This window comes from Poecilia mexicana, unplaced genomic scaffold (genome assembly GCF_051168715.1).
Source record: "Poecilia mexicana isolate PSO_F unplaced genomic scaffold, ASM5116871v1 scaffold_17, whole genome shotgun sequence".
In the NCBI taxonomy this organism is placed as follows: Eukaryota; Metazoa; Chordata; class Actinopteri; order Cyprinodontiformes; family Poeciliidae; genus Poecilia; species Poecilia mexicana.
In genome coordinates this window covers 24591868-24612947 of record NW_028263386.1, presented here as the reverse complement: position 1 = coordinate 24612947, position 21080 = coordinate 24591868, and the positions used below count along the sequence as shown (strand labels likewise).

General features: G+C 40.3%; 1 protein-coding gene across 12 annotated transcripts; it reads left to right on the top strand.

Moving 5' to 3' along the window:
* The first annotated feature begins 306 nt into the window (after positions 1 to 306).
* Positions 307 to 19805, top strand: pgap6 (post-glycosylphosphatidylinositol attachment to proteins 6). Of its 12 annotated transcripts, XR_015765759.1 has the most exons (16): positions 307 to 851; positions 1984 to 2167; positions 2270 to 2471; positions 5712 to 5839; positions 5915 to 6180; positions 7535 to 7845; positions 7953 to 8046; positions 10698 to 10812; positions 10925 to 11067; positions 11927 to 12105; positions 12528 to 12674; positions 12790 to 12906; positions 13148 to 13420; positions 14684 to 14758; positions 18005 to 18071; positions 18209 to 19805. XR_015765759.1 is itself a non-coding variant. In XM_088014361.1 (15 exons), exons 1-14 carry the CDS (start codon positions 788 to 790, stop codon positions 18047 to 18049), a joined length of 2268 nt encoding a protein of 755 aa, XP_087870487.1. In that variant the 5' UTR covers positions 307 to 787; the 3' UTR covers positions 18050 to 18067; positions 18209 to 19805. The 12 variants fall into 12 exon arrangements, 6 of the variants coding, with proteins under 6 accessions (XP_087870487.1, XP_087870486.1, XP_087870485.1 ...); XR_015765758.1 differs by having other exon boundaries at positions 18005 to 19805; XR_015765757.1 differs by having other exon boundaries at positions 13148 to 14758; positions 18005 to 18067.
* Positions 19806 to 21080: the final 1275 nt, after the last annotated feature.

Sequence of the window (21080 nt, the reverse complement as noted above, 5' to 3'; positions counted from 1 at the left end):
TCAATTTTTGGGGGCAAAAAGAATGTATGTAGCTGAAAATAGACACCAACATCGGTAGCCTACTTGTTAAGCTTAAGGTTCTGTATTGACATTAGCTAGTCATCTTTTAGCTAACATTACCTGCATCCAACCGCTTTACTCAACTCAGTCGGTTAGTTTGGAGGGAAAAACTGTGAAAAGTTCTTTGCGTTTTGCTGGTTTGCTGCCGTGATTCTAACACAAACCTACGTAGCTCCGCACAGCAGCAGCAGGTCTCCTTCACAGGTGGAAACCCAGCGCGAGCGTCGTAGCGCTCATGTTGCGTTTAAAGGCGGCTCGGAAAAACAGGTTACAACATGTTAACAACGGATTAAACAGTTTTAACTGCTGATAAAAGTGACAGAGGACACAAATATGGGAAGTGTGGAAGCCTCTACTGTATCAAATTGACATAGGAATAACAGAGTTGGCCATTCTAAGGTAAAAACCCAGTGCATACAGTGTTCATGTTTTGTTTTTGTTTGTTTTTTTCATCCAGACGGCTTCCCGCGCCATAAAAATCGTAACTTGTCATCTGTAACTAATGACCAACACATACAGACGAGCGAGGTTTGGCCGCTTCAAGCAAATTTTTCCTACAGCACTCAAACGCCCCCTGCAGACACGCTCGTGACGCACCACGTAGTTGCACAGAAACCCGGAAGTGCTAACCAGGTATCTTTTTTTTTTTTTTTTTTAGTTGAAGGTATGTGTGGTAAAGCAGGTGGACTCGGGAAGATGTGACGAGTTGGTTTGTCGGAGAGTAAAGATGGAGGCCTGCTTTCTGCGTTGGTTGCTTTTCGTCGCGCTGACATCCTGGGCGTTAGGAGACGGTAAGAGTTGTATCAAGAGAAGGGCAAATATTAGCATGGCTGCTAACGAATGTTGATTTTTGGTTTTAAGTTACGACGGCAAAGACGAAGAAACGTCGTAAAACCTACAAATTTCGAAAATAGTCTCCATGTGGATGTGGTTTTCCTTTTATCGCTATTATGAATGAGTGTCACTTTTTACTTTAATATGCTACAGCTGTTTTGTATATTACAGAAATGCACTGATCAGACTGTTCCTGTTCGATGCCGATTTCTTGTTTTCTCTAAGGTCCAGTCTATTTTCTTTATTCTGTAACACAGAAAAGAGCAAATCGATGTTCTTCAGGATGTTTGATAGTTAGTAGTTTATAATTTAACAATAAATGGAAGAATTAAAGTACATTTCCCTACATTTTCTGTTTTTTTTTTTTAATCTAGCTTAAAACATGGGTGTCGAGTTTGTCCTGTATATCTCTAATCAATAGGAAAAAAACAAAAAAAATTGTTTTTAACGTATTATTTGTGAAATATGACCTTTGCTGGTCACTTTTTTAAAGTTCTACATTTACAGAATAGTAGATGGCAGTCGTATCACTGAAAAGTGTAACTCTTTACTCTGAATATCAATTGAAAAACTCCAAGCATAAAGTCCAAAAAAGGAAGGAAACAATTAACTCTGATTACTTTAGAAAAGATAAAAAATAAACGGGTAAATAAGAAAGTGTTTCTTTTTTCTTCTTCTCATCTAACCAAAAGGCAGCACCTCCCATGATACCTGCAGCCTCAGGCACTCATCTACCCATGTCTTATGTTCGTTGTTCTTTCTTTGTTCTTTAGATGAGCTGTACTGAAACACATTTTGTTGTGCTTCTGTGCAAGGACCATAAAAGATGATTCTGATTCAGAAACACTTATTTAAATCATTTTTCTGAGACTGGGTTGATATCAAGTGGCAAATGTCCTCTTTTGAAAGGTTTTTAAGCTTTCAAAAGAGGACTTTGTTTACAAAGTCAAGAATGTTAAACTAGTCATCTTTTTTTTAGTTAGTTTTTTTTTTTCCCACATACTTTCTATACTAATGAATTACTAACGCTGCTTTTCGACTGTGTGACGAATGTTTTGGCCTTTTAAACAAACCCTTTCTTCCCTGCAGACGGACAAGTGACATTTGAATCCGAGCTGTCGTCCAAACCCGCTCAGAAGTTGTCGAAGTACGGCTGGTACGCCAGCGTCAGGCTGCAGAGGTTCCACATACCGGAGCAGACCGCCGTCGCTCGCTGGCTCTTCTCAGTGAAAAAGGGCCACAGCTTCAACTGTGGGCAGCACAACGTCAGCATGTAAGCCACGAGACGCTGCTACGGAACAAGAAATCTGTCGTTACTGGCTGATTTTTATTTGAACCAAATTCAACTTTCTTTTTCTTTTTTTTTTTTTCCCAGCCACCTCCGATGGGGCGCTCCTCCCGTCATAAACCCAGCAGAGACTGTGTTTCCAAATGCGACCCTGTGGGGCCCCTCCTTGTCCCTGATTCTACCGGTAACCTCCCAGAGCTCCACAACCTTTAACCTCTCCGATCCGGCTCCGGGGGATTGGTTCGTCGCTGCGCACTTACCGGAGGACGACGGGCGCATAGAGCAGAAGGTTTGTTCTGGGATTTTGTTTTCTAAAAATGAAATACAATTTGACTTTACTGTTTCTGTTACTGTTACTTTAAATGCATAAACTATAAACCTATAAATTTTTTAGAAATAAATCTACTCCGCAAGTGAAACTCTCATAACCCCGGAGACTCTTGCAATTAGGCTTTAAGATAAAAAAAAAAAAAATAATAATTAAGCATGTTTTTTTTCCCCTCCCCCCTCAATTCTTAATTTTTCTAAAATCAAGCAATGCTTAGACTAGAGGGGGGTCTAGTAAAGCATGGCGGGCCGCCAGGCTTATAATACTCTGGGGGAAACCCTGTCCTACTGGTATCTACGTTGCTGCTGGTATGATTGTGTTTTTATTCTTATGAGAAAGTGAGCAAATCAATCCCTGGCCATGTCTTCATGCACCACAGAACCCTGATAATGACGTCACTTAGATTTTAATAAGTCTTCGCCATCTAAAAAGCATTTTCTGATCCTCTAAATAATTACATTTTTGGCAGAATTGCTCCTTGAATTTCAATTCTATTCGGGTTTTATGTACTAGCATATTAGAAACTCTATGTCTTGTTTAGGGCTAATAATAGATAATGGATTATATTTCATCCCATAAAGGATGACGTTAGTTGTGGAACAATGGTTTCGAAGAATCAGTCCACAACAATATCCTCCCAAGAAGTGGGGAAAAAAAGTGAAAACAAAGTTTCATTTTTTTCAGTAAGAAGTAGAAATTTAATTTAACGCCTCTCTGTTAACCACGGTCATCAAATGAAAGGGATGTGGGCGTGGCGAGGCATTTGATTGGATGCAAACATCACAATCGCAGCGTAACATTAGCCTGACTGGTTGGTGTAGGCCAGCACGCGATCAATCCACCTGTAAACCACCAGAGTTGATAATCACACTTTGTGGCAAAAACTTTTTTTTTTTTTTTTTTTCACTTGAACTCTGGGAGCTTTCCTGTTGATGTTGTAATTTCTAATCTATTTTTGAAGATCATTGTTGTCACCCTCTTACTGTATTTTGGTGAACCATGCAGTAATTGTATGAAACATCTCAGCAGTGAATGAAAACAGGAGAAAATCTCACTTTTCTACTCATGGGTTTACTGCTTTACATTAATGCAGCAAACTTTCACACCACCTAAAGAGTATTGGTTAATATACAGTTAGTTTTCTAACATTGCACAATAATACAAATCTCTTCAAGCTAATGCTAATCACTTTAAGCTAATGCTAACCAACATGTAGTGATTGAAAGGGAAGTCAAAATACTGATATGCAACCATATTGCAGCTGCAGTCATTCCTTTGGCTCGGACACGGAGAAAAATTCACAGCTAGAGCCTATTACCTTGGATTTTCATACAGGTTTATAGACGGCAGTTATTCATTTATTTGTTAAGGTCATTCACAAGCTTCAGCCGATGTTTTCTGCTGACACTGGAAAAGTAAAACTGTATATCTGTCAAGCAAATCATTTAATTTCATTTTATTCTAAGTTGGAGCTTTTTGTTTTTGTCTAACTCTAAAATTCTATATATTTTTGTTAAAATAAACTAGGGCTGAAACGATTCCTCGAATGATTCGAGTACCTCGATTACTAAAATTCCTCGAGGAAAATTTACCTGCCTCGAAGCTTCGTTAATTTATGTTTTATTAGTTGGCGCACCGTGTTCCGGCCGGGACTTCATTTGCGTTGCGCGTAGCTCTCACTTCCGCCTCTGAGTTGTTGACAAAAGCTACTAAGTCTCAGCGGCATAAAGTCCAATCTTCAAGATTGGCCCGTGGGGATTTTATTGATTGATGATAATGCCCGACTTTTTATCGTTTTTGGGGAACCAATAAGCATCCTTAAAATGACTGGGGGATGCCTGGAGTACGGCAGCATTTCTCCTCCGGGGCTGCTGGTTGAAAGCGAACGGCGGGAAGAGCGCTGAGGTGAGCGGATAGCCTGAACAGGGCGGGCGGCTGAGTACACGGCTGATGCTTACCGTGTAAATGTAGCTTTACCGACGAACCGCACAATAAATTTCATATCCCGGTCTGAAGAAACGGGTGGCGGAGCGCATCGCACATGGCTGGTAGATGAGTTTCTGAGTGTGACCAGTGAAGGTGTCGTAAATATCCCGTATTGCTTCCCCCGTGTTCGTCCCCCGGTCTAACGGTTCGTCAGTCCGCTGGTCTATTTCCTCCCCTCCACCCCATCTTACGTTCGTTCATTCGCCCTCTCCTCCCACTCCAGACGGCATTTCCCGTATTTTCAAACCCAAAGCGTGACAGGTTAGGTGGCAAGGTGAGTTTAATTAATCTATTAAACTCACTGAAGATGAATACATAAACTAAAAGCTGGATTGTAGACATTTTTTATAAGCATATTTGTGAGCCTGCCTCTTTGTTATTAAATTCAATATAATTTCAGATTTTTCTATAACTTTTCTTCTGGTTAACTTAGAAAGTGAGCTATTATTGTTACAGGTTAGTTTTCTAAACTACAAAAAAGCAACTGTTAGGGATGCCCAAATATGAAAAATTGGACTGATATTGATATCTGATAGTAACACCGGTATTATGCCAGATTTACCAATATTTCATTTTATAATTTTTTTTTATCCGATTACTCGATTAATCGTAAGAATAATCGATAGATTACTCGATTACTAAAATATTCGTTTACAACAGCCCTAAAATAAACAAAGGTTAAAGGTTCTGTTGGATAATTTACTTCACATTTCTGGTGCCACCGGCTCCCAGCACTTACCTGTGATTTACTTTTCTGACAAAAGTGGAACCAAGCCGTCGTCTTCCAGTGTAAGCGATCTGGGTGTGATGGAGCCTTTTATCGGATGTAATCATCGCAGTGTAACGTGAGCCTGGCTGCTTTCTTTAATCTGAACTGTAATATGTGCAGCAGGATATGAATGTAAAGTCCAGTTTGCCTCCTGTGAAACCATGTAAGCCTGTAAGCCATCATGATGAGGTTGTGTACGTTACCATGGCAGCGTTTCTATAAAAATTCCTTGTTTCTACCTCCGACCTGCTGAACTGGAGCGGTGGCTGTTTACTGTTTGCTGAGCAACATTCCTTCCATTTAGTCAGCAGGTTGGTTTGATAAACAATGTCTTGATTGGGAGCAACTATTTTTTTCCCCCTTTCAGTCTGAGTTTGATTTTATTACTGTTTATGTCCTTGTATATAAGTGAAGTGACATAATTTATTTATTTTTTCATGTTTCAGGGTTTCCCGTCCTGCTCCTATTACTTCCAGCCCCAGCTGTCGGTCAGGAGAGCGGCGGACACTCCCGTCCTGCAGCCGGGAACCGTCCTGACTCAGACCGCAGCCCCCGACAGACCCGCACGTCTCAAGTAACTACCGCGACACGGTGTCCACATTTTTTTGAAATGGTGTCTCATTAATTCAGATGTGCTAAATCGTGGCAGGTTGTTTGTGCCGGAGTTTACCTCGTCTCTCTCGGTTTCCGTGGCCGGGTGCTCGTCCGGCGAGGCGTTGGAGAGCGCTGGCTGCTCGCTGCTCCTCAGGCTGGGCTCGGCATCGCTGCAGCACAGCCAGACGGAGCTGAACTGCTCTGGGGTCAGCTGCACCCTGTCCCTCTCTAACCCTCCATGGGACTCGTGGCTGCGGGTCGTTGTGGAGAGCAGCCAAGTCAACCGAACTGTAACCTTCAGGATTGGATCCAACTACACAGGTGAGCACTGAGCTCTTTTGTAATTTATTCTTTTCTTTTTTTTGCACATTTCAGCATGTTACAGTGAGGGATGCGCTGATTCACTTTTTTTTTAACTTCTGATACCGATATCTGAGGTTTAGCATCGACTGATACCAATCTGATCCAGGAAGACGGAGCTGAATTGATTTGAAACATGTCTTTCTTTTTTAAACACAGACATATATATACTGAATTAGAATTTATATGTATATATATATATATATATATATATATATATATATATATATATATATATACTGAATTAGAATTTTTTAATGACTCAATAACTCATATGTGCTGAGTTATTGTATGGTTTACACCAGGGGTCCCCAAACTTTTTCCTGCGAGGGCCACATAGCTGTTCCTTTCTGTGGTCGGGGGCCGGTCTTAGTTTTTGCAGAAAAAAAACTTAGAAAATTCTTGTCGAAGGGGGGGGGGTGGGGGGGGGTTGTTCTGTATTTGAAACTGTCGAGCGGGAGGGGGGGGAGGGGGGACGACGACGACACATTCGCGCTTTTAGATAGATTTTTACCCAGAATGCAAATGGAAAAAACCGTGAGTGAAACGGTGACTGGGACTGACGAGTATATATTCCATTGAGGGAAAGTTAGTTTCACATCTGCTCAAGCCCCCTGGTGGTTGAAGAAAAATCCACATATAAACCAGAAAATACAATATATGAAAAAAAACACTGAATGCTCTCTGGTATGAGCAGGCGGGCCGGATCCGGCATTGTTCAGGGGGCCGGACCAAATGACGTGGCTGGCCGGATCCGGCCCGCGGGCCGTAGTTTGGGGACCCCTGGTTTACACCAACAGCTTAACAAACTTGGTCAAACATGTAAAAACAACACAACTTTAATTTGTTCATTAGATGTAGAACAGCCAATCTGAAATAAATAAAAACTAATAATTAGGGATAATTAGCTCTTTTTGATTTCATACCGATAACCAATAATAACTGACTGCCGGTAATACATAATGCTCTAAACAAGACCATAAACATTTCTTAAAGAACCACCAATTTATAGATGCACATTCCTCTGAGTCGACCTAATAACACAAAAGGATCAAAAATATTACTGATCTATCAGTAATATAACACTTTTGCAGTGAGTCAGTTGAGGAAATCTGATTAATGTATTCTACAAAAACACTGCAAACTTGATTTTTGTAATGCCTATATTTAGAAACGATTCTTAATCGACGGTTTTTGTGAAGTAAAAAATTTGAATTCTATGATTGTTGCTACTTTTTCTGGGTCTAATGCGGGAAAAAAACAAACTATCCAGGGTTATGAATATGTTTGCTTTTTCTGTTTCTGTCTCGCTCAGTGGGATGTAAGCCAAAGAGCGTAGGCCTCACAGCGGACGATGACATCACAAAGCTACTTGGCAAGAGCAGCGTGTCCAACGCCACGGCGACGGGGAACGGCTCGGCGCCGGCTCCCCCGCCGCCGCTGGCGTCCCCGTGCGTGTGGAGCGTCCCCGTGCTCTACGAGGAGCTGGACGTTCTGTCGCTGCGGTACACCCCCGTCAACAGCTCCAACGTAAGCGTCACGGAAACGCACCCCACGCTGCTCACCTACCCGCTGCCCCCGCAGGCCACCGGGGGAACGCTCAACCTGCAGCTCACGCTCAATTCTGTGAGTAACGCTGACTGAACCACTGACGTGTGTGTGTGTGATTGTACTTAAACTGTTAAGACACACAGGTGAGATTTCTTTATTTGTTTGTGTTTTTTCTAATATAGACTAATGCGACTTTGGGGAATAACAGCATCATGGCCTGTTTCTCTGCCTGGGCTCCGGTCCTCCAACTCAACCACTCTGAACCCTGCAGAACAGGTACAGGTGGACCTGGCACGATAAACCGTCCCAGAAGTTATCGCGATAAATGATAATATTGTTCCTTTGAGACCATTTTCAAGTAATGTAATGGTAATGACATAATAATGCAGGAACACGTTCTCAAAGATGAACAAACTTTAAATTCTAATGAATTTTTAAACACTGGAACTGGGAGACATTTTAAATATGCAAAATGAATAAACAAAACAACAGAAATGACAAATAAAATTAATTATGAAAACAAAATTGAACTTAAAAAAGGGTCTAGTTGAGACAAAGGCACCCGACTGAAGATTTTTATCATTCAATTTATGGTAGAAAGACAGAAAAGAGAAAAATGATATATTATTGAAATGGACATTATTGAGTTAGTTTTAATTTATCATGTGATTATTTGACAGCCTTAGATTCAATATGAGTAACCTGCAAAAAAAACATTGTAGCCTTCTATTCTGAGGTCAACTTTTCTGTCAAAACCTACATTTAGTGATTCAGAAGAACATTAAAACAATTTATTATTAATCTATGTATGATGTTCATGGGTCTGATGGACCCCCTGCACTTTATTGTCGAAATTCAACACAAACTATAACTTTTTATATTAAAATATAAAAACATGTTCACTCTAATTTCATCAGTATATGGTTGATTTTTTTAAATAAAAAAGTTCCACCTGTTTGTGTTTTCTATATGATAAAAATGTGAATTCAGAAAAAACAAATTTTCAATTCAGTATAGAAGTAAACATTGATGTTTACCTTTTTAAATTTACCTGTAAGGCTTTATGATAACTAACTTTTATTCTTTCTTTGACTTTTATTAAAATTTTCACACACAAAGAACACAAGTTGAATGCAAACGATAATCATAACCACTTTACAGGTGCTGGTCATAAAATTAGAATATTGTGATAAAGTTCATTATTTTCCATAATGTCATGATAAAAATTAAATTGTCATATATTTTAGATTCATTGCACACCAACTGAAATATTTCAGGTCTTTTATTGTTTTAATTTTGATGATTTTGGCAAACAGCTCATGAAAACCCAAAATCCCTGTCTCAAAAAATTAGAATATTATGAAAAGGTTCTCTGAACGAGCAATAAAAATAATCATCTGAATCAACAAAGTAACTCTAAACACCTGAAAAAGATTCCTGAGGCCTTTAAAAACTCCCAGCCTGGTTCATTACTCAAAACCGCAATCATGGGTCAGACTGCTGACCTGACTGCTGTCCAGAAGGCCATCACTGACATCCTCAAGCAAGAGGGTGAGAAACAGAAAGAAATTTCTGAACGAATCGGCTGTTTGCAGAGTGTTATATCAAGGCACCTCAGTGGGAAGTCAGTAGGAAGGAAAAAGTGTGGCAGAAAACGCTGCACAACGAGAAGAGGTGACCGGACCCTGAGGAAGATTGTGGAGAAGGGCCGATTCCAGACCAAATTAAATTTTCATCTCCATAAAACATTTCAGCAGATGGAAGCATGAAGTGCTCCAAAATCTTCTGATAGCTGCTGCATTGATCCTGCCCTTGATAAAACCCAGTGGACCAACACCAGCAGCTGACATGGCACCCAGACCATCACTGACTGTGGGTACTTGACACTGGACTTCTGGCATTTTGGCATTTCCTTCTCCCCAGTCTTCCTCCAGAGTCTGGCACTTTGATTTCCGAATGACATGCAAAGTTTGCTTTCATCCGAAAAAAGTACTTTGGACCACTGAACAACAGTGGTCCAAAGTGCTGCTTCTCTGTAGCCCAGGTCAGGCGCTTCTGCCGCTGTTTCTGGTTCAAAAGTGGCTTGACCTTTGACCTGGGGAATGCGGCACCTGTAGCCCATTTCCTGCACATGCCTGTGCACAGTGGCTCTGGATGTTTCTACTCCAGACTCAGTCCACTGCTTCCCCCAAGGTCTGGAATCGGCCCTTCTCCACAATCTTCCTCAGGGTCCGGTCACCTCTTCTCGTTGTGCAGCGTTTTCTGCCACACTTTTTCCTTCCTACTGACTTCCCACTGAGGTGCCTTGATATAACACTCTGCAAACAGCCGATTCGTTCAGAAATTTCTTTCTGTTTCTCACCCTCTTGCTTGAGGATGTCAGTGATGGCCTTCTGGACAGCAGTCAGGTCAGCAGTCTGACCCATGATTGCGGTTTTGAGTAATGAACCAGGCTGGGAGTTTTTAAAGGCCTCAGGAATCTTTTTCAGGTGTTTAGAGTTACTTTGTTGATTCAGATGATTATTTTTATTGCTCATTCAGAGAACCTTTTCATAATATTCTAATTTTTTGAGACAGGGATTTTGGGTTTTCATGAGCTGTTTGCCAAAATCATCAAAATTAAAACAATAAAAGACCTGAAATATTTCAGTTGGTGTGCAATGAATCTAAAATATATGACAATTTAATTTTTATCATGACATTATGGAAAATAATGAACTTTATCACAATATTCTAATTTTATGACCAGCACCTGTATATGACAGTAGATGTGTGACAGGGTTTAAATTCTGGACCATTATGAAGAAGTTGTTGTTAACTTAAAGTTTTATTTGATGATTAGTCTGCATCAAATACGGACACAAAGTGTACATATGTACCTTCAGACATATGGGGATAACGGACGCCATCTTGTTGATTCTCTCCAGGTTTGTTTATGGGATACGCCGTCGGGATCAACGTCAGCGTCCCTAAAGCCGTGGTCAGGCTGCCTTTCCCTCAGTCCACAACGTGGTACCTCACCCTGCAGCTCCTATGCAACAGGTAGAACACACACGCACGCTGCTGCAGCATCATGACTTGTTTCAGTCTGTGTGTAAGTCTGACAGTCTGAGAAAGTACTCATGCTTAAGCTGATCCCGTGTGTTTTCTGCAGCAGTGACTGCGGTAACGCCTCGGTGGTGTCTGTGGTCCCGGAGGTGTCCGTCAGCGCCTGTGTGGACGACTGCGGGCCGTATGGTGAATGTAGGCTGCTGAGATCCTACACATACCTGTACTCTGCCTGTGTCTGCTCTGCAGGTAACACACACACACACACACACACACACACACACACACACACATACTTTTACCTGTGTTGGCATCTTCAAGTGAAGTTGAGAGGTCATAGTGGTACATGGAGTCTCTGTGTGTGTTTTCTACTCACATGGTGTTTAGGGCAGAAACGATTAATTGGATTAATCAGATTAATTGTGATTAATCAATTATTGAAATAATCGTCAACTAATCTAGTAATTGATTAATCGTTACATTTTGGAGTCTGGTACAAAGTCTCCAAAAAAGCCATTTGCTGAAAGAATCAGAAGTTTGATAAATCCAAAAGTACAGAAATAAATCTATATATTTTTATTTAAGAAAAAAAAACCTTTGCCTACAAATATGTTCCATCTAGAACTCAAGTGGCATAGTTTTAACTTTACCCAGATCAAATTCTGTAAAACCAAAAAAACTCTACTATTAAGCATCTTTTGATATCCATTTATTAAATATTTCATAGAGAAGTTTTTAAAAAATGCGCTAAGCTGTATTAATAAGTCCAACAGAAAGTGCTGAGCTTTTCACATGTTGCAGATTCATCCTGTGCTACAAATCAAGTGTACACTAAAAGTATGTTTTTATCTTTTTTTTTATCTCTTTCTCTTTCTTACAGTGTCACATGCTGTTTTTATTTTGTTTTTTAATTATGTAAAGCACCTTGAAATGCCGTGCTGCTGAAATGTGCTATACAAATGAAATTTGATTGATTGATTGATTGAATAGAGTAATCCATTACTAAAGTAATCGCTAGTTGCTGCCCTTTTGTTGTGAATGCATTGGTGGAGGCAGAAATGTCAAACACCAGCACCGATGCGCCCATCATCTTTTTCCACACCTGCAGGCTGGAAAGGTTGGGGCTGCACCGATGGCTCCACCGCCCAGTCGTACGCCCGCCAGCTGACGGCAACCATGTTGCTGACGCTCAGCAACCTGTTCTTCCTGCCCGCCATCGTGGTCGCCACCAGACGCTCCTACATCACCGAGGCCTTCGTCTACCTCTTCACCATGTTCTTCTCTACGGTAAGGACTACTGCCGAGCAAATGTGAGGGAACAAATCTCTTCAGGCTGAAATGACAAAGTTCTGGGAATCTTATCTTATGACTAAAGACACATGGAGACATTACACTAAACACTACGAAGTCATCTGGTCCTCAGGTACTGAACCAGGATGTTACTGAACCAACTTTGGACTTGTTGACGCCTGTTTTTAAGAATTGCTGCAGCTATCGATTATTTTAGTAATCGATTACTCTGATGATTAAGAAGCCTCATTTGTTTTAGAGGTGCTGAATGTAGGACAGTGTCCATGTTTCACTGATCTGTGTCCAGGGTGATGTTCAGTGTTTGTAGGTACTATCAGTATTTAGAGGCTGAATGTGGATCCATGTGGACCACAGGAAGTCTTCAGTACATCCTCTCCTTTCCCCTCCCCTCCCTGAAGTTCTACCACGCCTGCGACCAGCCCGGCGCGGCGGTCCTGTGCATCATGGACTACGACGCCCTGCAGTACTGCGACTTCCTCGGCTCCATCTGCTCCATCTGGGTCACCATCCTCTGTATGGCTCGCCTGGGAGACACAGCCAAATACGTAAGAGGCCTCTGGCCTTTTTCCTTCTATAATCAGCTCACTTTACAGGGTAACGACAGCTTTAGCGTCCTCACCTGCTCCTTCCTTCCTTCCTTCCTTCCTTGTTGGTGTGCAGACTCTGTTTCTGCTCGGGGCCTTGCTGATAGCCATGTCAATGCAGCTGGACCGCAAGGGCCTGTGGAACCTGCTGGGCCCCATCCTGTGTGCCATACTTCTCATGGTCACTTCCTGGGTAAGAGACACGTCGGCATTTTTTTTTTTTTTTTTTTTTAAGGTTAATTTGTGTATCTGTTTAGTTTTATTTATGCCACCTGGAGAGTGGAAGGGGTTGAAATTTCTGTAATAAAAAAATTGTATGAATCAGATTCTACTTTGAACTAAAACAATGGCTATATAAGCAGAAAGGGGGGAAAAATAACACCCACTTTTTACGTGACGGCTTCTCTTGTTCTTCGTCCCCAAACGACCAACAGGTGTACAGGGGCGTCCGCCGGCGACACTGCTACCCGCCCTCCTGGCGCCGCTGGGTCTTCTTCCTCCTGCCCGGAGCGCTGTGCGCCCTCATCGGAGTGTGTCTGTACGTCTTCGCCGAGACGGAGAGCAACTACTACTACACGCACTCGCTGTGGCACATCCTGGTGGCCGGCTGCGTGGTGTTCCTGCTGCCGCCCAAGGAGAAGGACCGGAAGGCGCTGGGCTGGAGCCAGGGCTTCAGCTGGAGCTGGAGGTGGAGCTGGAGGCCGCGGGTTTGTGGATACACGCTCTGCGAGAGCAGCAAAGACGAACTGTACACGGTCACATAGCAGAGGACGAGGCAGAGCAGGGCCGGCATTTATTCAGTCTGACTCTTTACCTGGACGAGGCGTTTTCCTGTGTAGAGCTGTATATTCACATAAGTCCACATATATTTCATATTCACATGTGCTCCAAGTGGAAGAGGGGTCTTAGATTTAGATAGAACATATATGCTCTTTGTAACCCACATCCAGTCTGCTGGAATCTCTAGAGAGATGCACCAATTAGATTTTTATAGCCGATTTCTGGCCTGTCATACAGATTTAATGTGATTCCAATTCTTCTTAAAGGACTTTACTTACAAAATGTCAATCATACATATACATATATATTTTTTTACAGATTTCCACTCGTAGGCGGTATCAAGTTTATATAGGGAGCAGATGAGACGTCACACTGTGTGTTTTTGTGTAATACAGGAATTTATATAAAACAGGGTTTATTATTGGTTAAGAACAAAGACAAAATGATTTGAGTTGAAATTTTAAACCATATTTAATATCTTCCACCAGCACAGTCAGTCTGCTCAGATTTAGTAACTGTAAACAGCCTCTGGGTGCATTTTGTAACAGAACCCAAAGATTTCCAAAACACTGCCAATATTTTCAGCTCCAATCTGTTCAAACATGGCAGAGCATACCTTGCTAATTCTAAAAAAAAAAAAAAAAAAAAAAAAAAAAGTACATGGTCACGAATTGAGATTCTGTAAGAGAAGGCTACTTTTCTTTTTTTGATAAAGTCGGGTTACAAAACGTACAAAAATGCAAATAAGTGAAATGATCAGCTCTCGCTGGCTGTAATGGGCCACTGGATAGAAATCATGTCTGCAGCGTATCAGTTCGACTAACCTGCTAAGATGTTCAGCTTACATCGTTCCTGACAAACAAACCAAAGAATGAATAGCTCTCTGTTATGGCAGGCTGAATAACAGTCAGCATGCCTCAGTAGAAAATGTGGTTCTTGTGCTTCCTGATGTTTAATGCAATGGCAAACTTTGACTCCTCTCCCTTCAGTAACAACTTCTCACTAAAAAGTGCTGATTCAGCACAACCTGTTAGCATTTAGGTGTATTCACTGGCAAAAAAATATATATATTTTTTTAGTTTTTGCCCATGTATTGCTTATCGTTGGTCAGAACTGAACTAATAGGAGATGATTCAATTTCAGTCAGCAGCTTATTTAAAAGATCCAATGTCTCTGTTGTTTCTTCTTAGATGTGGCCGCCGGTACCCTGAGGTAGCAGACCAGTACAGCTGGATTAATGCCTAAACAGGGTTGTTGAATTTGAAGTAAGAGTTTCACATTTGAAGAGGTGGATATTAGCTGGTCACCATAGTAACATTAGATAAACTGTAACTGGCATCAGACAAGTTTTATATAGAGAGTTTCTGATCAAAATACCAATCAAAAGCATCTAGCTAGGCAGCCAGCTAGATGCTTTTCACTAGCCAAATCTTCTGCCACCCAGGTAATCTAAATCAGACAAGCTAGCTAAATCAAACTATTTCTAGCTAACAAAAACAGCTCAGCTAGCTAGAAACAAACAGTCTAGCTCAGGGGTGTCAAACTCAATTTCACCGAGGGCCACTTCAGCATATTGGCCACCCTCAACGGGCCACATTGACGATACAAATCAGGAGTGCCCAGCTGCAGTCCTTCAGACTGCAACTTTTAGATGTATCCCTGCTAAAACACACCCCAGACAAAAGGTTGACTTCCCTCATTAGCAGCAACTCAGTTCTGTAGAGCCTTATAATGAGTCAATGATCCAGGTGTGTTAGAGAAGGAACGCATCTAAAGTTGCAGATGGTAGCTCTGGAAAACTAGACTTGGGCAACCCTAGCATAAAATGTATGAAAATACAATGTTAAAAATAAATTAAACACCTCATATTGTTAAATCACGCTTTGGAGCTTCTGGTTAGGAAGCGCATTACAAACCTTTGGTTGAAATGGTGCGTTAAATTCAAGTCTCCATTACAGACCAGAGAAAACTAAAGAGAATCTGAGGCGCAAAAAGTGGGTATGCAGCGTATGCAACGCATAGGGGCACAGCACCAGAGGGGGCGCCAAAACCCCGTCTGGAGGGGGCGACTCGCCGATTATGTTTTCCCATACACTTCAGCGCGCCTCACGCTCCTTCACCTCTGGCACATACATAACGAGGTAAATGTAGCGATTCTTACACTTCACCCTGACGTTCCATCCCTGGGTGGGGGTTGGGGGACGCCGATTTATGTTTTCGCATCCACCTGAATAATGTGTAGTTGCGCCACTGAAGAGAATGCAACACTGTGTTAATCCATTTGAGGAGCCGGCAGTTTATCTTGAGGAAATAAATGACGATGCAGAAGTTAATTAGACTGTAACATACGCAGTTCGCTGCTCAACCACTGCGGACGTGGCTCCGCCGCTGCGAAGTAACTCATCCAGAAGATTTAACAAATGGAGCCTTGTTGGTTCACGTTACCCAGGAGAGCTGCGTTCTGGAGGAGCTGCAGACGTAACATCTGTCCGTTTCGGAGAAGCGAAACCACGCAAAAAATAAAAAATAAAACAAAAAAATTCCGGAAAAAGCTCACACCGGACCGCGCAGGGTAAAACACTCACACAGTTCAGTTGATCTGTTTGGATCAGACAGATCCAACTGACTGATGAATTAGCGCAGATTTTTCTGCAGATGGGAACCAGGAGGAAGGTTCAGACCCCAGCGGGTGAAGTGATGCTAATTTAAGTGAAGTCCCTTAGTTTAATTTATTAAAAGTTATTGGGGCCTCAGTCAGTGGTTTTTATCACTACGGAGAAAAATGTAGATGCATTTATCTGCTTAATTTGTGATGGGATCTGGATTCACGGTGAATATTAACAAAACCGCATAAAATGCGGCTAAATAGCCGATGTTAATATGATTGTAATTTCACAGATAAAAATAGTACATGGCCGATTTTTTTTATGTTGTCAGTCAAGATAATGGATAACAAAAAAAGTCTAGCGCGACCTGCCGCCCTGACACCAACTCACACACATCTTCATTCACAGTCTTACTTGTAAATCGATGTTTCTTTTCTTGGACGTTTTGATGTTAGCTTGTCGATGATTTTCGCTGGGAAAATCAATAAGCAGCTTGAGGCGACTCTGCTGCTCTCTAGTGGCGAGAAGCCGTAATGTTGGCTAGTAACAATCGGAATGCATTATGGGAGATGTAGTTTGTAGTCAATTCGTGCTCAAAACCTATTTTAAGTCAATCATGGGCCTATAAAACGCTGGAGGGGCCACATAAAATGACGTGGCGGGCCACATGTGGCCCGCGGGCCTTGAGTTTGACACATGTGGTCTAGCTAAAGCTAGCTAGAAACAGTCAGTCTGCCAATAACTAGCTAGAAACATTGTAGCTAGCTGGAAAGAGTCTATCGCTAGCTAGAAACAGTAAGTCTGGCTATAGCGAGCTAGAAGCAGTCACAGTCTAGCTGTAGCTAGCTAGAAAGAGTCTGATTTATGTTTTTTTTTTTTTTTTAGCTTCCATCAAGCTAGTTACCACAAAGAATTTCACTCTTGTTGTTTAACAGCACTGATCAGATGTATTTGGTTAGTTTAATAGAAATATTTGACATACCGGTTCCAATTTAAAAAAGATGATTTAGGAACAATATTCAAAATATTTTCCTTGATTTAGTAAAAAGTGAAAAAAGCACCCTCAGTTATTCAAAATTTAGCATTTTTAACTTAAAGCAATCAACTTCAGTTTCCAAAAGGCTAGCGTTTCCAAATTCAGCATGATGTAAAGGTTAATGCTATACTCCATTCATCCTTCATATTGTCTATTTAAACTATTGCGCTCTCTCTCTCTCACACCCTGAACAAACCAGAGACCTGTCTCAACTCATAGAAAACGATTTTCTTTTTAAGATTTGTACGGCGTTCTCTTAATTCATTTTGGTAACACTTTATTTGAAGGTTTAAACGTAACCTTTAATAACATAAAGTTACCTAATTTTTTAAAGTGCAATCAGTAATACTTTTATAGCAAATTTATATCAGTAATGATTTCTTGGTTAATGTCAAGTTGTCATAACAAAGACATTTTGAATAATGTCAACTTTGTATTAAAAGTGTCATAATTTACCGAATGACGCTTTATGACAACAGTCATAAATATTCATGAAGGCTTATTCATGTTCATGACATGTGTTATGTCATGCTAATGAAAGTGTCATGACAGTCTTATTCACCCCCCTTCAAATAAAGTGTTACCTTCATTTTAAGCAGCGTATTAATATGAATACTGGTAGTTTAGTCTTAGTGCAGTCACTGATTGGAATTAATTTAAGGCTCAGCAAGTTGCCCAACAGGACAAATCAAACTAAAAATCATCTGGTGCATCTCTGTTTGTAGAGATTATCGTTTTGTTGTATTTATGCAATTTGTTAGACATGCTTGTCTAAATATATTTATAAATGATATTGCTTAATCTTAATCTTAATTCTCCACAAAGATGTTGTATTTATGAATGATGCGTTTTTTGTTTTCCCCCTGTAGGTCTGGGTTCAATTGGAAGAGTTTAAAACCCCAGATGAAATTTGAACAATAATTTACTGCCAGGCAGGTACTATAATGCTATCGAATTTGTACTGTATTCTATCGCATTCATTGAAAAATGACGTATCCGATTACACCTCACAAATCCACCTAACTGCAGGAAACTGCTGCTGCTCATCACAATCACTTATTGTCTCCACACAGCGTCAGAATTCTGACAATCACATCTCAGTCTCATGGCTGCAGATCAGAACAACCTGGACGAGGAAAACACAGAAGAAAATGTACGAAGAAACCAGATTTACTGAATCTATTTGGGTAAGGTGGAATCTTTGTGAACCTTCCAGAAAAGGCAATTTATGCGGTAAATGCAGTGTCCTTTTCTGCTATTGTAGACTTAAGGTAACAGAGAACTCTAATCTGAACTCGTGTATCTTCAGTAGAATAACTCATGAATTTTGAAAAAGATTTGGAGGCAGCCATGACACGTTGTTATAACATTGTATGTGCCCCAGATTTCTTTTAAAGCTGCAAGCCAGACTTTTCAACGACTTCCATTCGATTACCATTCACATTTTAGTTGTAGTATGTCATCCATACAAAACCCGTCGAGGTCAAATGTTCTCTTTATGCCTTTTTACTGCAAACTGTTTTTTTGTGAAGAAGAAAATGCCTGCCCTTGTAGAATGTCTCTGGTGACATCACAAAACACATCCAATCAGAGTTTTTTTCCTTTCCTTAAAAAAACAAAAAAAAACTTGATTTTAATCCAGTTGGAGTCCAACTCAGCTGTGTGCCTGTAACTATGCATCAAGCTAGATAGCTAGCTAGATGCAAAGCTTGCTCGCTAGCTAACTAGATTTAGCTCCTTTTTACTAACAAAATCTTTTTAGCTGGTAAAAAGATTTAGCTAGTTTTACTAAGTCTTTTGAGCTAGTAAAAAGATTTAGCATAGCTAAATCTTCTTAGCTAGTAAAAACAGCTACTTTTTACTAACTAAATCTTTTTAGCTGGTAAAAAGATTTGGGGTTTTTTACTAGCAAAGTCTTCTAGCTTGCTAAATCAGACTAGCGAGCTAAATCATATGGAATTCTGTTTTTTATTACCCAGCTTTGTTTTTATTGCCGTGTGTCTCAGTGGAACATGACCTGGTAGGAATATTCTGCTTTGAACGAAGCCTCTTTGTGGAGGTAAAATGAAGAAAATGTTTTCTGTTCATCCGCAGCCCAAGAAATTACAACTCTTTAAGTTAATAAGATGTTTCTTTTCCACAGTTTTGGTGTGACATAAATCACTCGTATGTATAAATCAGCACTCAAGTGAATGTATGCTAAGATTACTGGCCAGTGCCTCTTCCTTTTTGTCTTTTTTTTTTTATTGCACTTTATGTACGGTATAGGTTATAGGAGCTCTGTAGGGAGAGGGGGCGGGGCTTAGTTTCTTGTACCAGTAAAGCTACTGATATCCTGCTATATTTAATCCAAAACTCTAATCGTCTCATGTGTTACTTTGATCTAGTTTTCTCTTAAAAGCTTCCATTTCTCTGTTGTGACTTTGCACACATTTTCCCCTGATTGTTCAAGACCTGCACAGCCTTCCTTTTATTGCTTAGATTGTTTCTTCATAAAATGTAAGTTTGTCACTAAGACATTGGAATATGAGGGGGAAAAATAACTGACCACTGTGATTTACCAATTTTTTTGTTTTTGTTTTTCTCATCCAAGGATAGAAAATGTGATTCTGTTTCTTGTCACAATGGAATCGAGCATTGAAGAAATAAATCTACTGTGCAAGGAGAAAAGATTAATTTTGTGTTTTTACAATTGTGATTTTAGTCTTTTGTTTTTTTCTGCCACACTCACACATACATACACACATGGAGGAAAATCCAGATTTTCAGCAGTTAAGAGACCGGTGAAAAGAGGGAAGCAGATTATCGTAATCCTCAGAAAGCAGTTCTGTTGAAATGCTCATAGCTGTGTGTTGTGTTCCTATATATAGCTTACCTCCATTAGGAAATTGCAATGGCCTTGAAAGGTTTCACAGATCAAACTGGCAGCTTTTCTGTAGCTGGAAAATGAGAAGGCTAACACATGCATGTTAACTAGTTGGAAGCTTGTATGTGTTGAGTGAGTGAATTAGGAGTTTTGGAAGGTGGGGGGGAGTAGTTGCATGCTTTAATAACTAAAGTTTTTATTTTCTCTTTTTTTTATGTTAGTCCCTATGATGGTGTATTCGGCCCATTGTAGATGAGGGGAAAAAAAGAGTAAATTTCCACCAAAAATTTCAGAAATTTTCTAAAAAAACAACTTGGAAATATTTGCTGTGTTGCTGTATTCAAAATGTTGCTAGAAAAACCTGAAATTTTGAGATGAATCTCAGAAATATGAAGAAAATAAACTTCAAAAGTTCAACATTTTTGACTTTTGAAAATCAGAAATTTTCATGTTTCTATTCCATTTTTTTTCTAGCAAATTTGCAGATTTTCAAACTCAGAAATTTCCTTGTAATTTCTAGAAAACGTATGAGATTGTCTGGTGTAAATTGACTCATTTTTCTCCATGTACACAGGTCGTTGATTATCGTCTTAATGAAAGATTTATCATTTTGAATAGCTGAGCTGCCAGACGCAGCCAGTAGAGGGAGCCAGGCAGACAGAATGAACTACTGCTCACAGGAGCGTTGTCGGAGTTTAACACCAAGAAGCTTGTGTTTTCATATTTATGATAATGTAGTTTTGTAATCTACAACACAATTCAAAACTAAATTTAAAAAAATCATAATTTTTCCCGAGCTGTCTGGCAACACTAAGGTGTTTTGTTTTCATGAGTAGGTCTCCAGCTTTTAACAGTTTTCTAAACTTTTTTAGCTCATTTTCAGTCTGGTACCTGACCTTTGTTTAGGCCTCTGATCTCTGACCTATGGCTCACCCAGGAGGTAAAGTATCATAACAGTAAGTTTATTATGTTGTATCATCAACTCGAGACTTGACAGAAAAGAGGTTTAATATCATAATTTGCTGGAAATGTGGTCATTTTGATTTGATCATTTGTCGTTTACAGTTAAAATCAGATGC

Bases quoted from the DNA above. Each gene is read 5' to 3' on its own strand.
- pgap6 (XM_088014356.1), top strand. From the start codon at position 788: ATGGAGGCCTGCTTTCTGCGTTGGTTGCTTTTCGTCGCGCTGACATCC. The intron at 2,168-2,269 runs GTAAGCCACGAG...TTTTTTTCCCAG, and splicing joins GGGCAGCACAACGTCAGCAT to CCACCTCCGATGGGGCGCTC. The intron at 8,047-10,697 runs GTACAGGTGGAC...GATTCTCTCCAG, and splicing joins CTCTGAACCCTGCAGAACAG to GTTTGTTTATGGGATACGCC.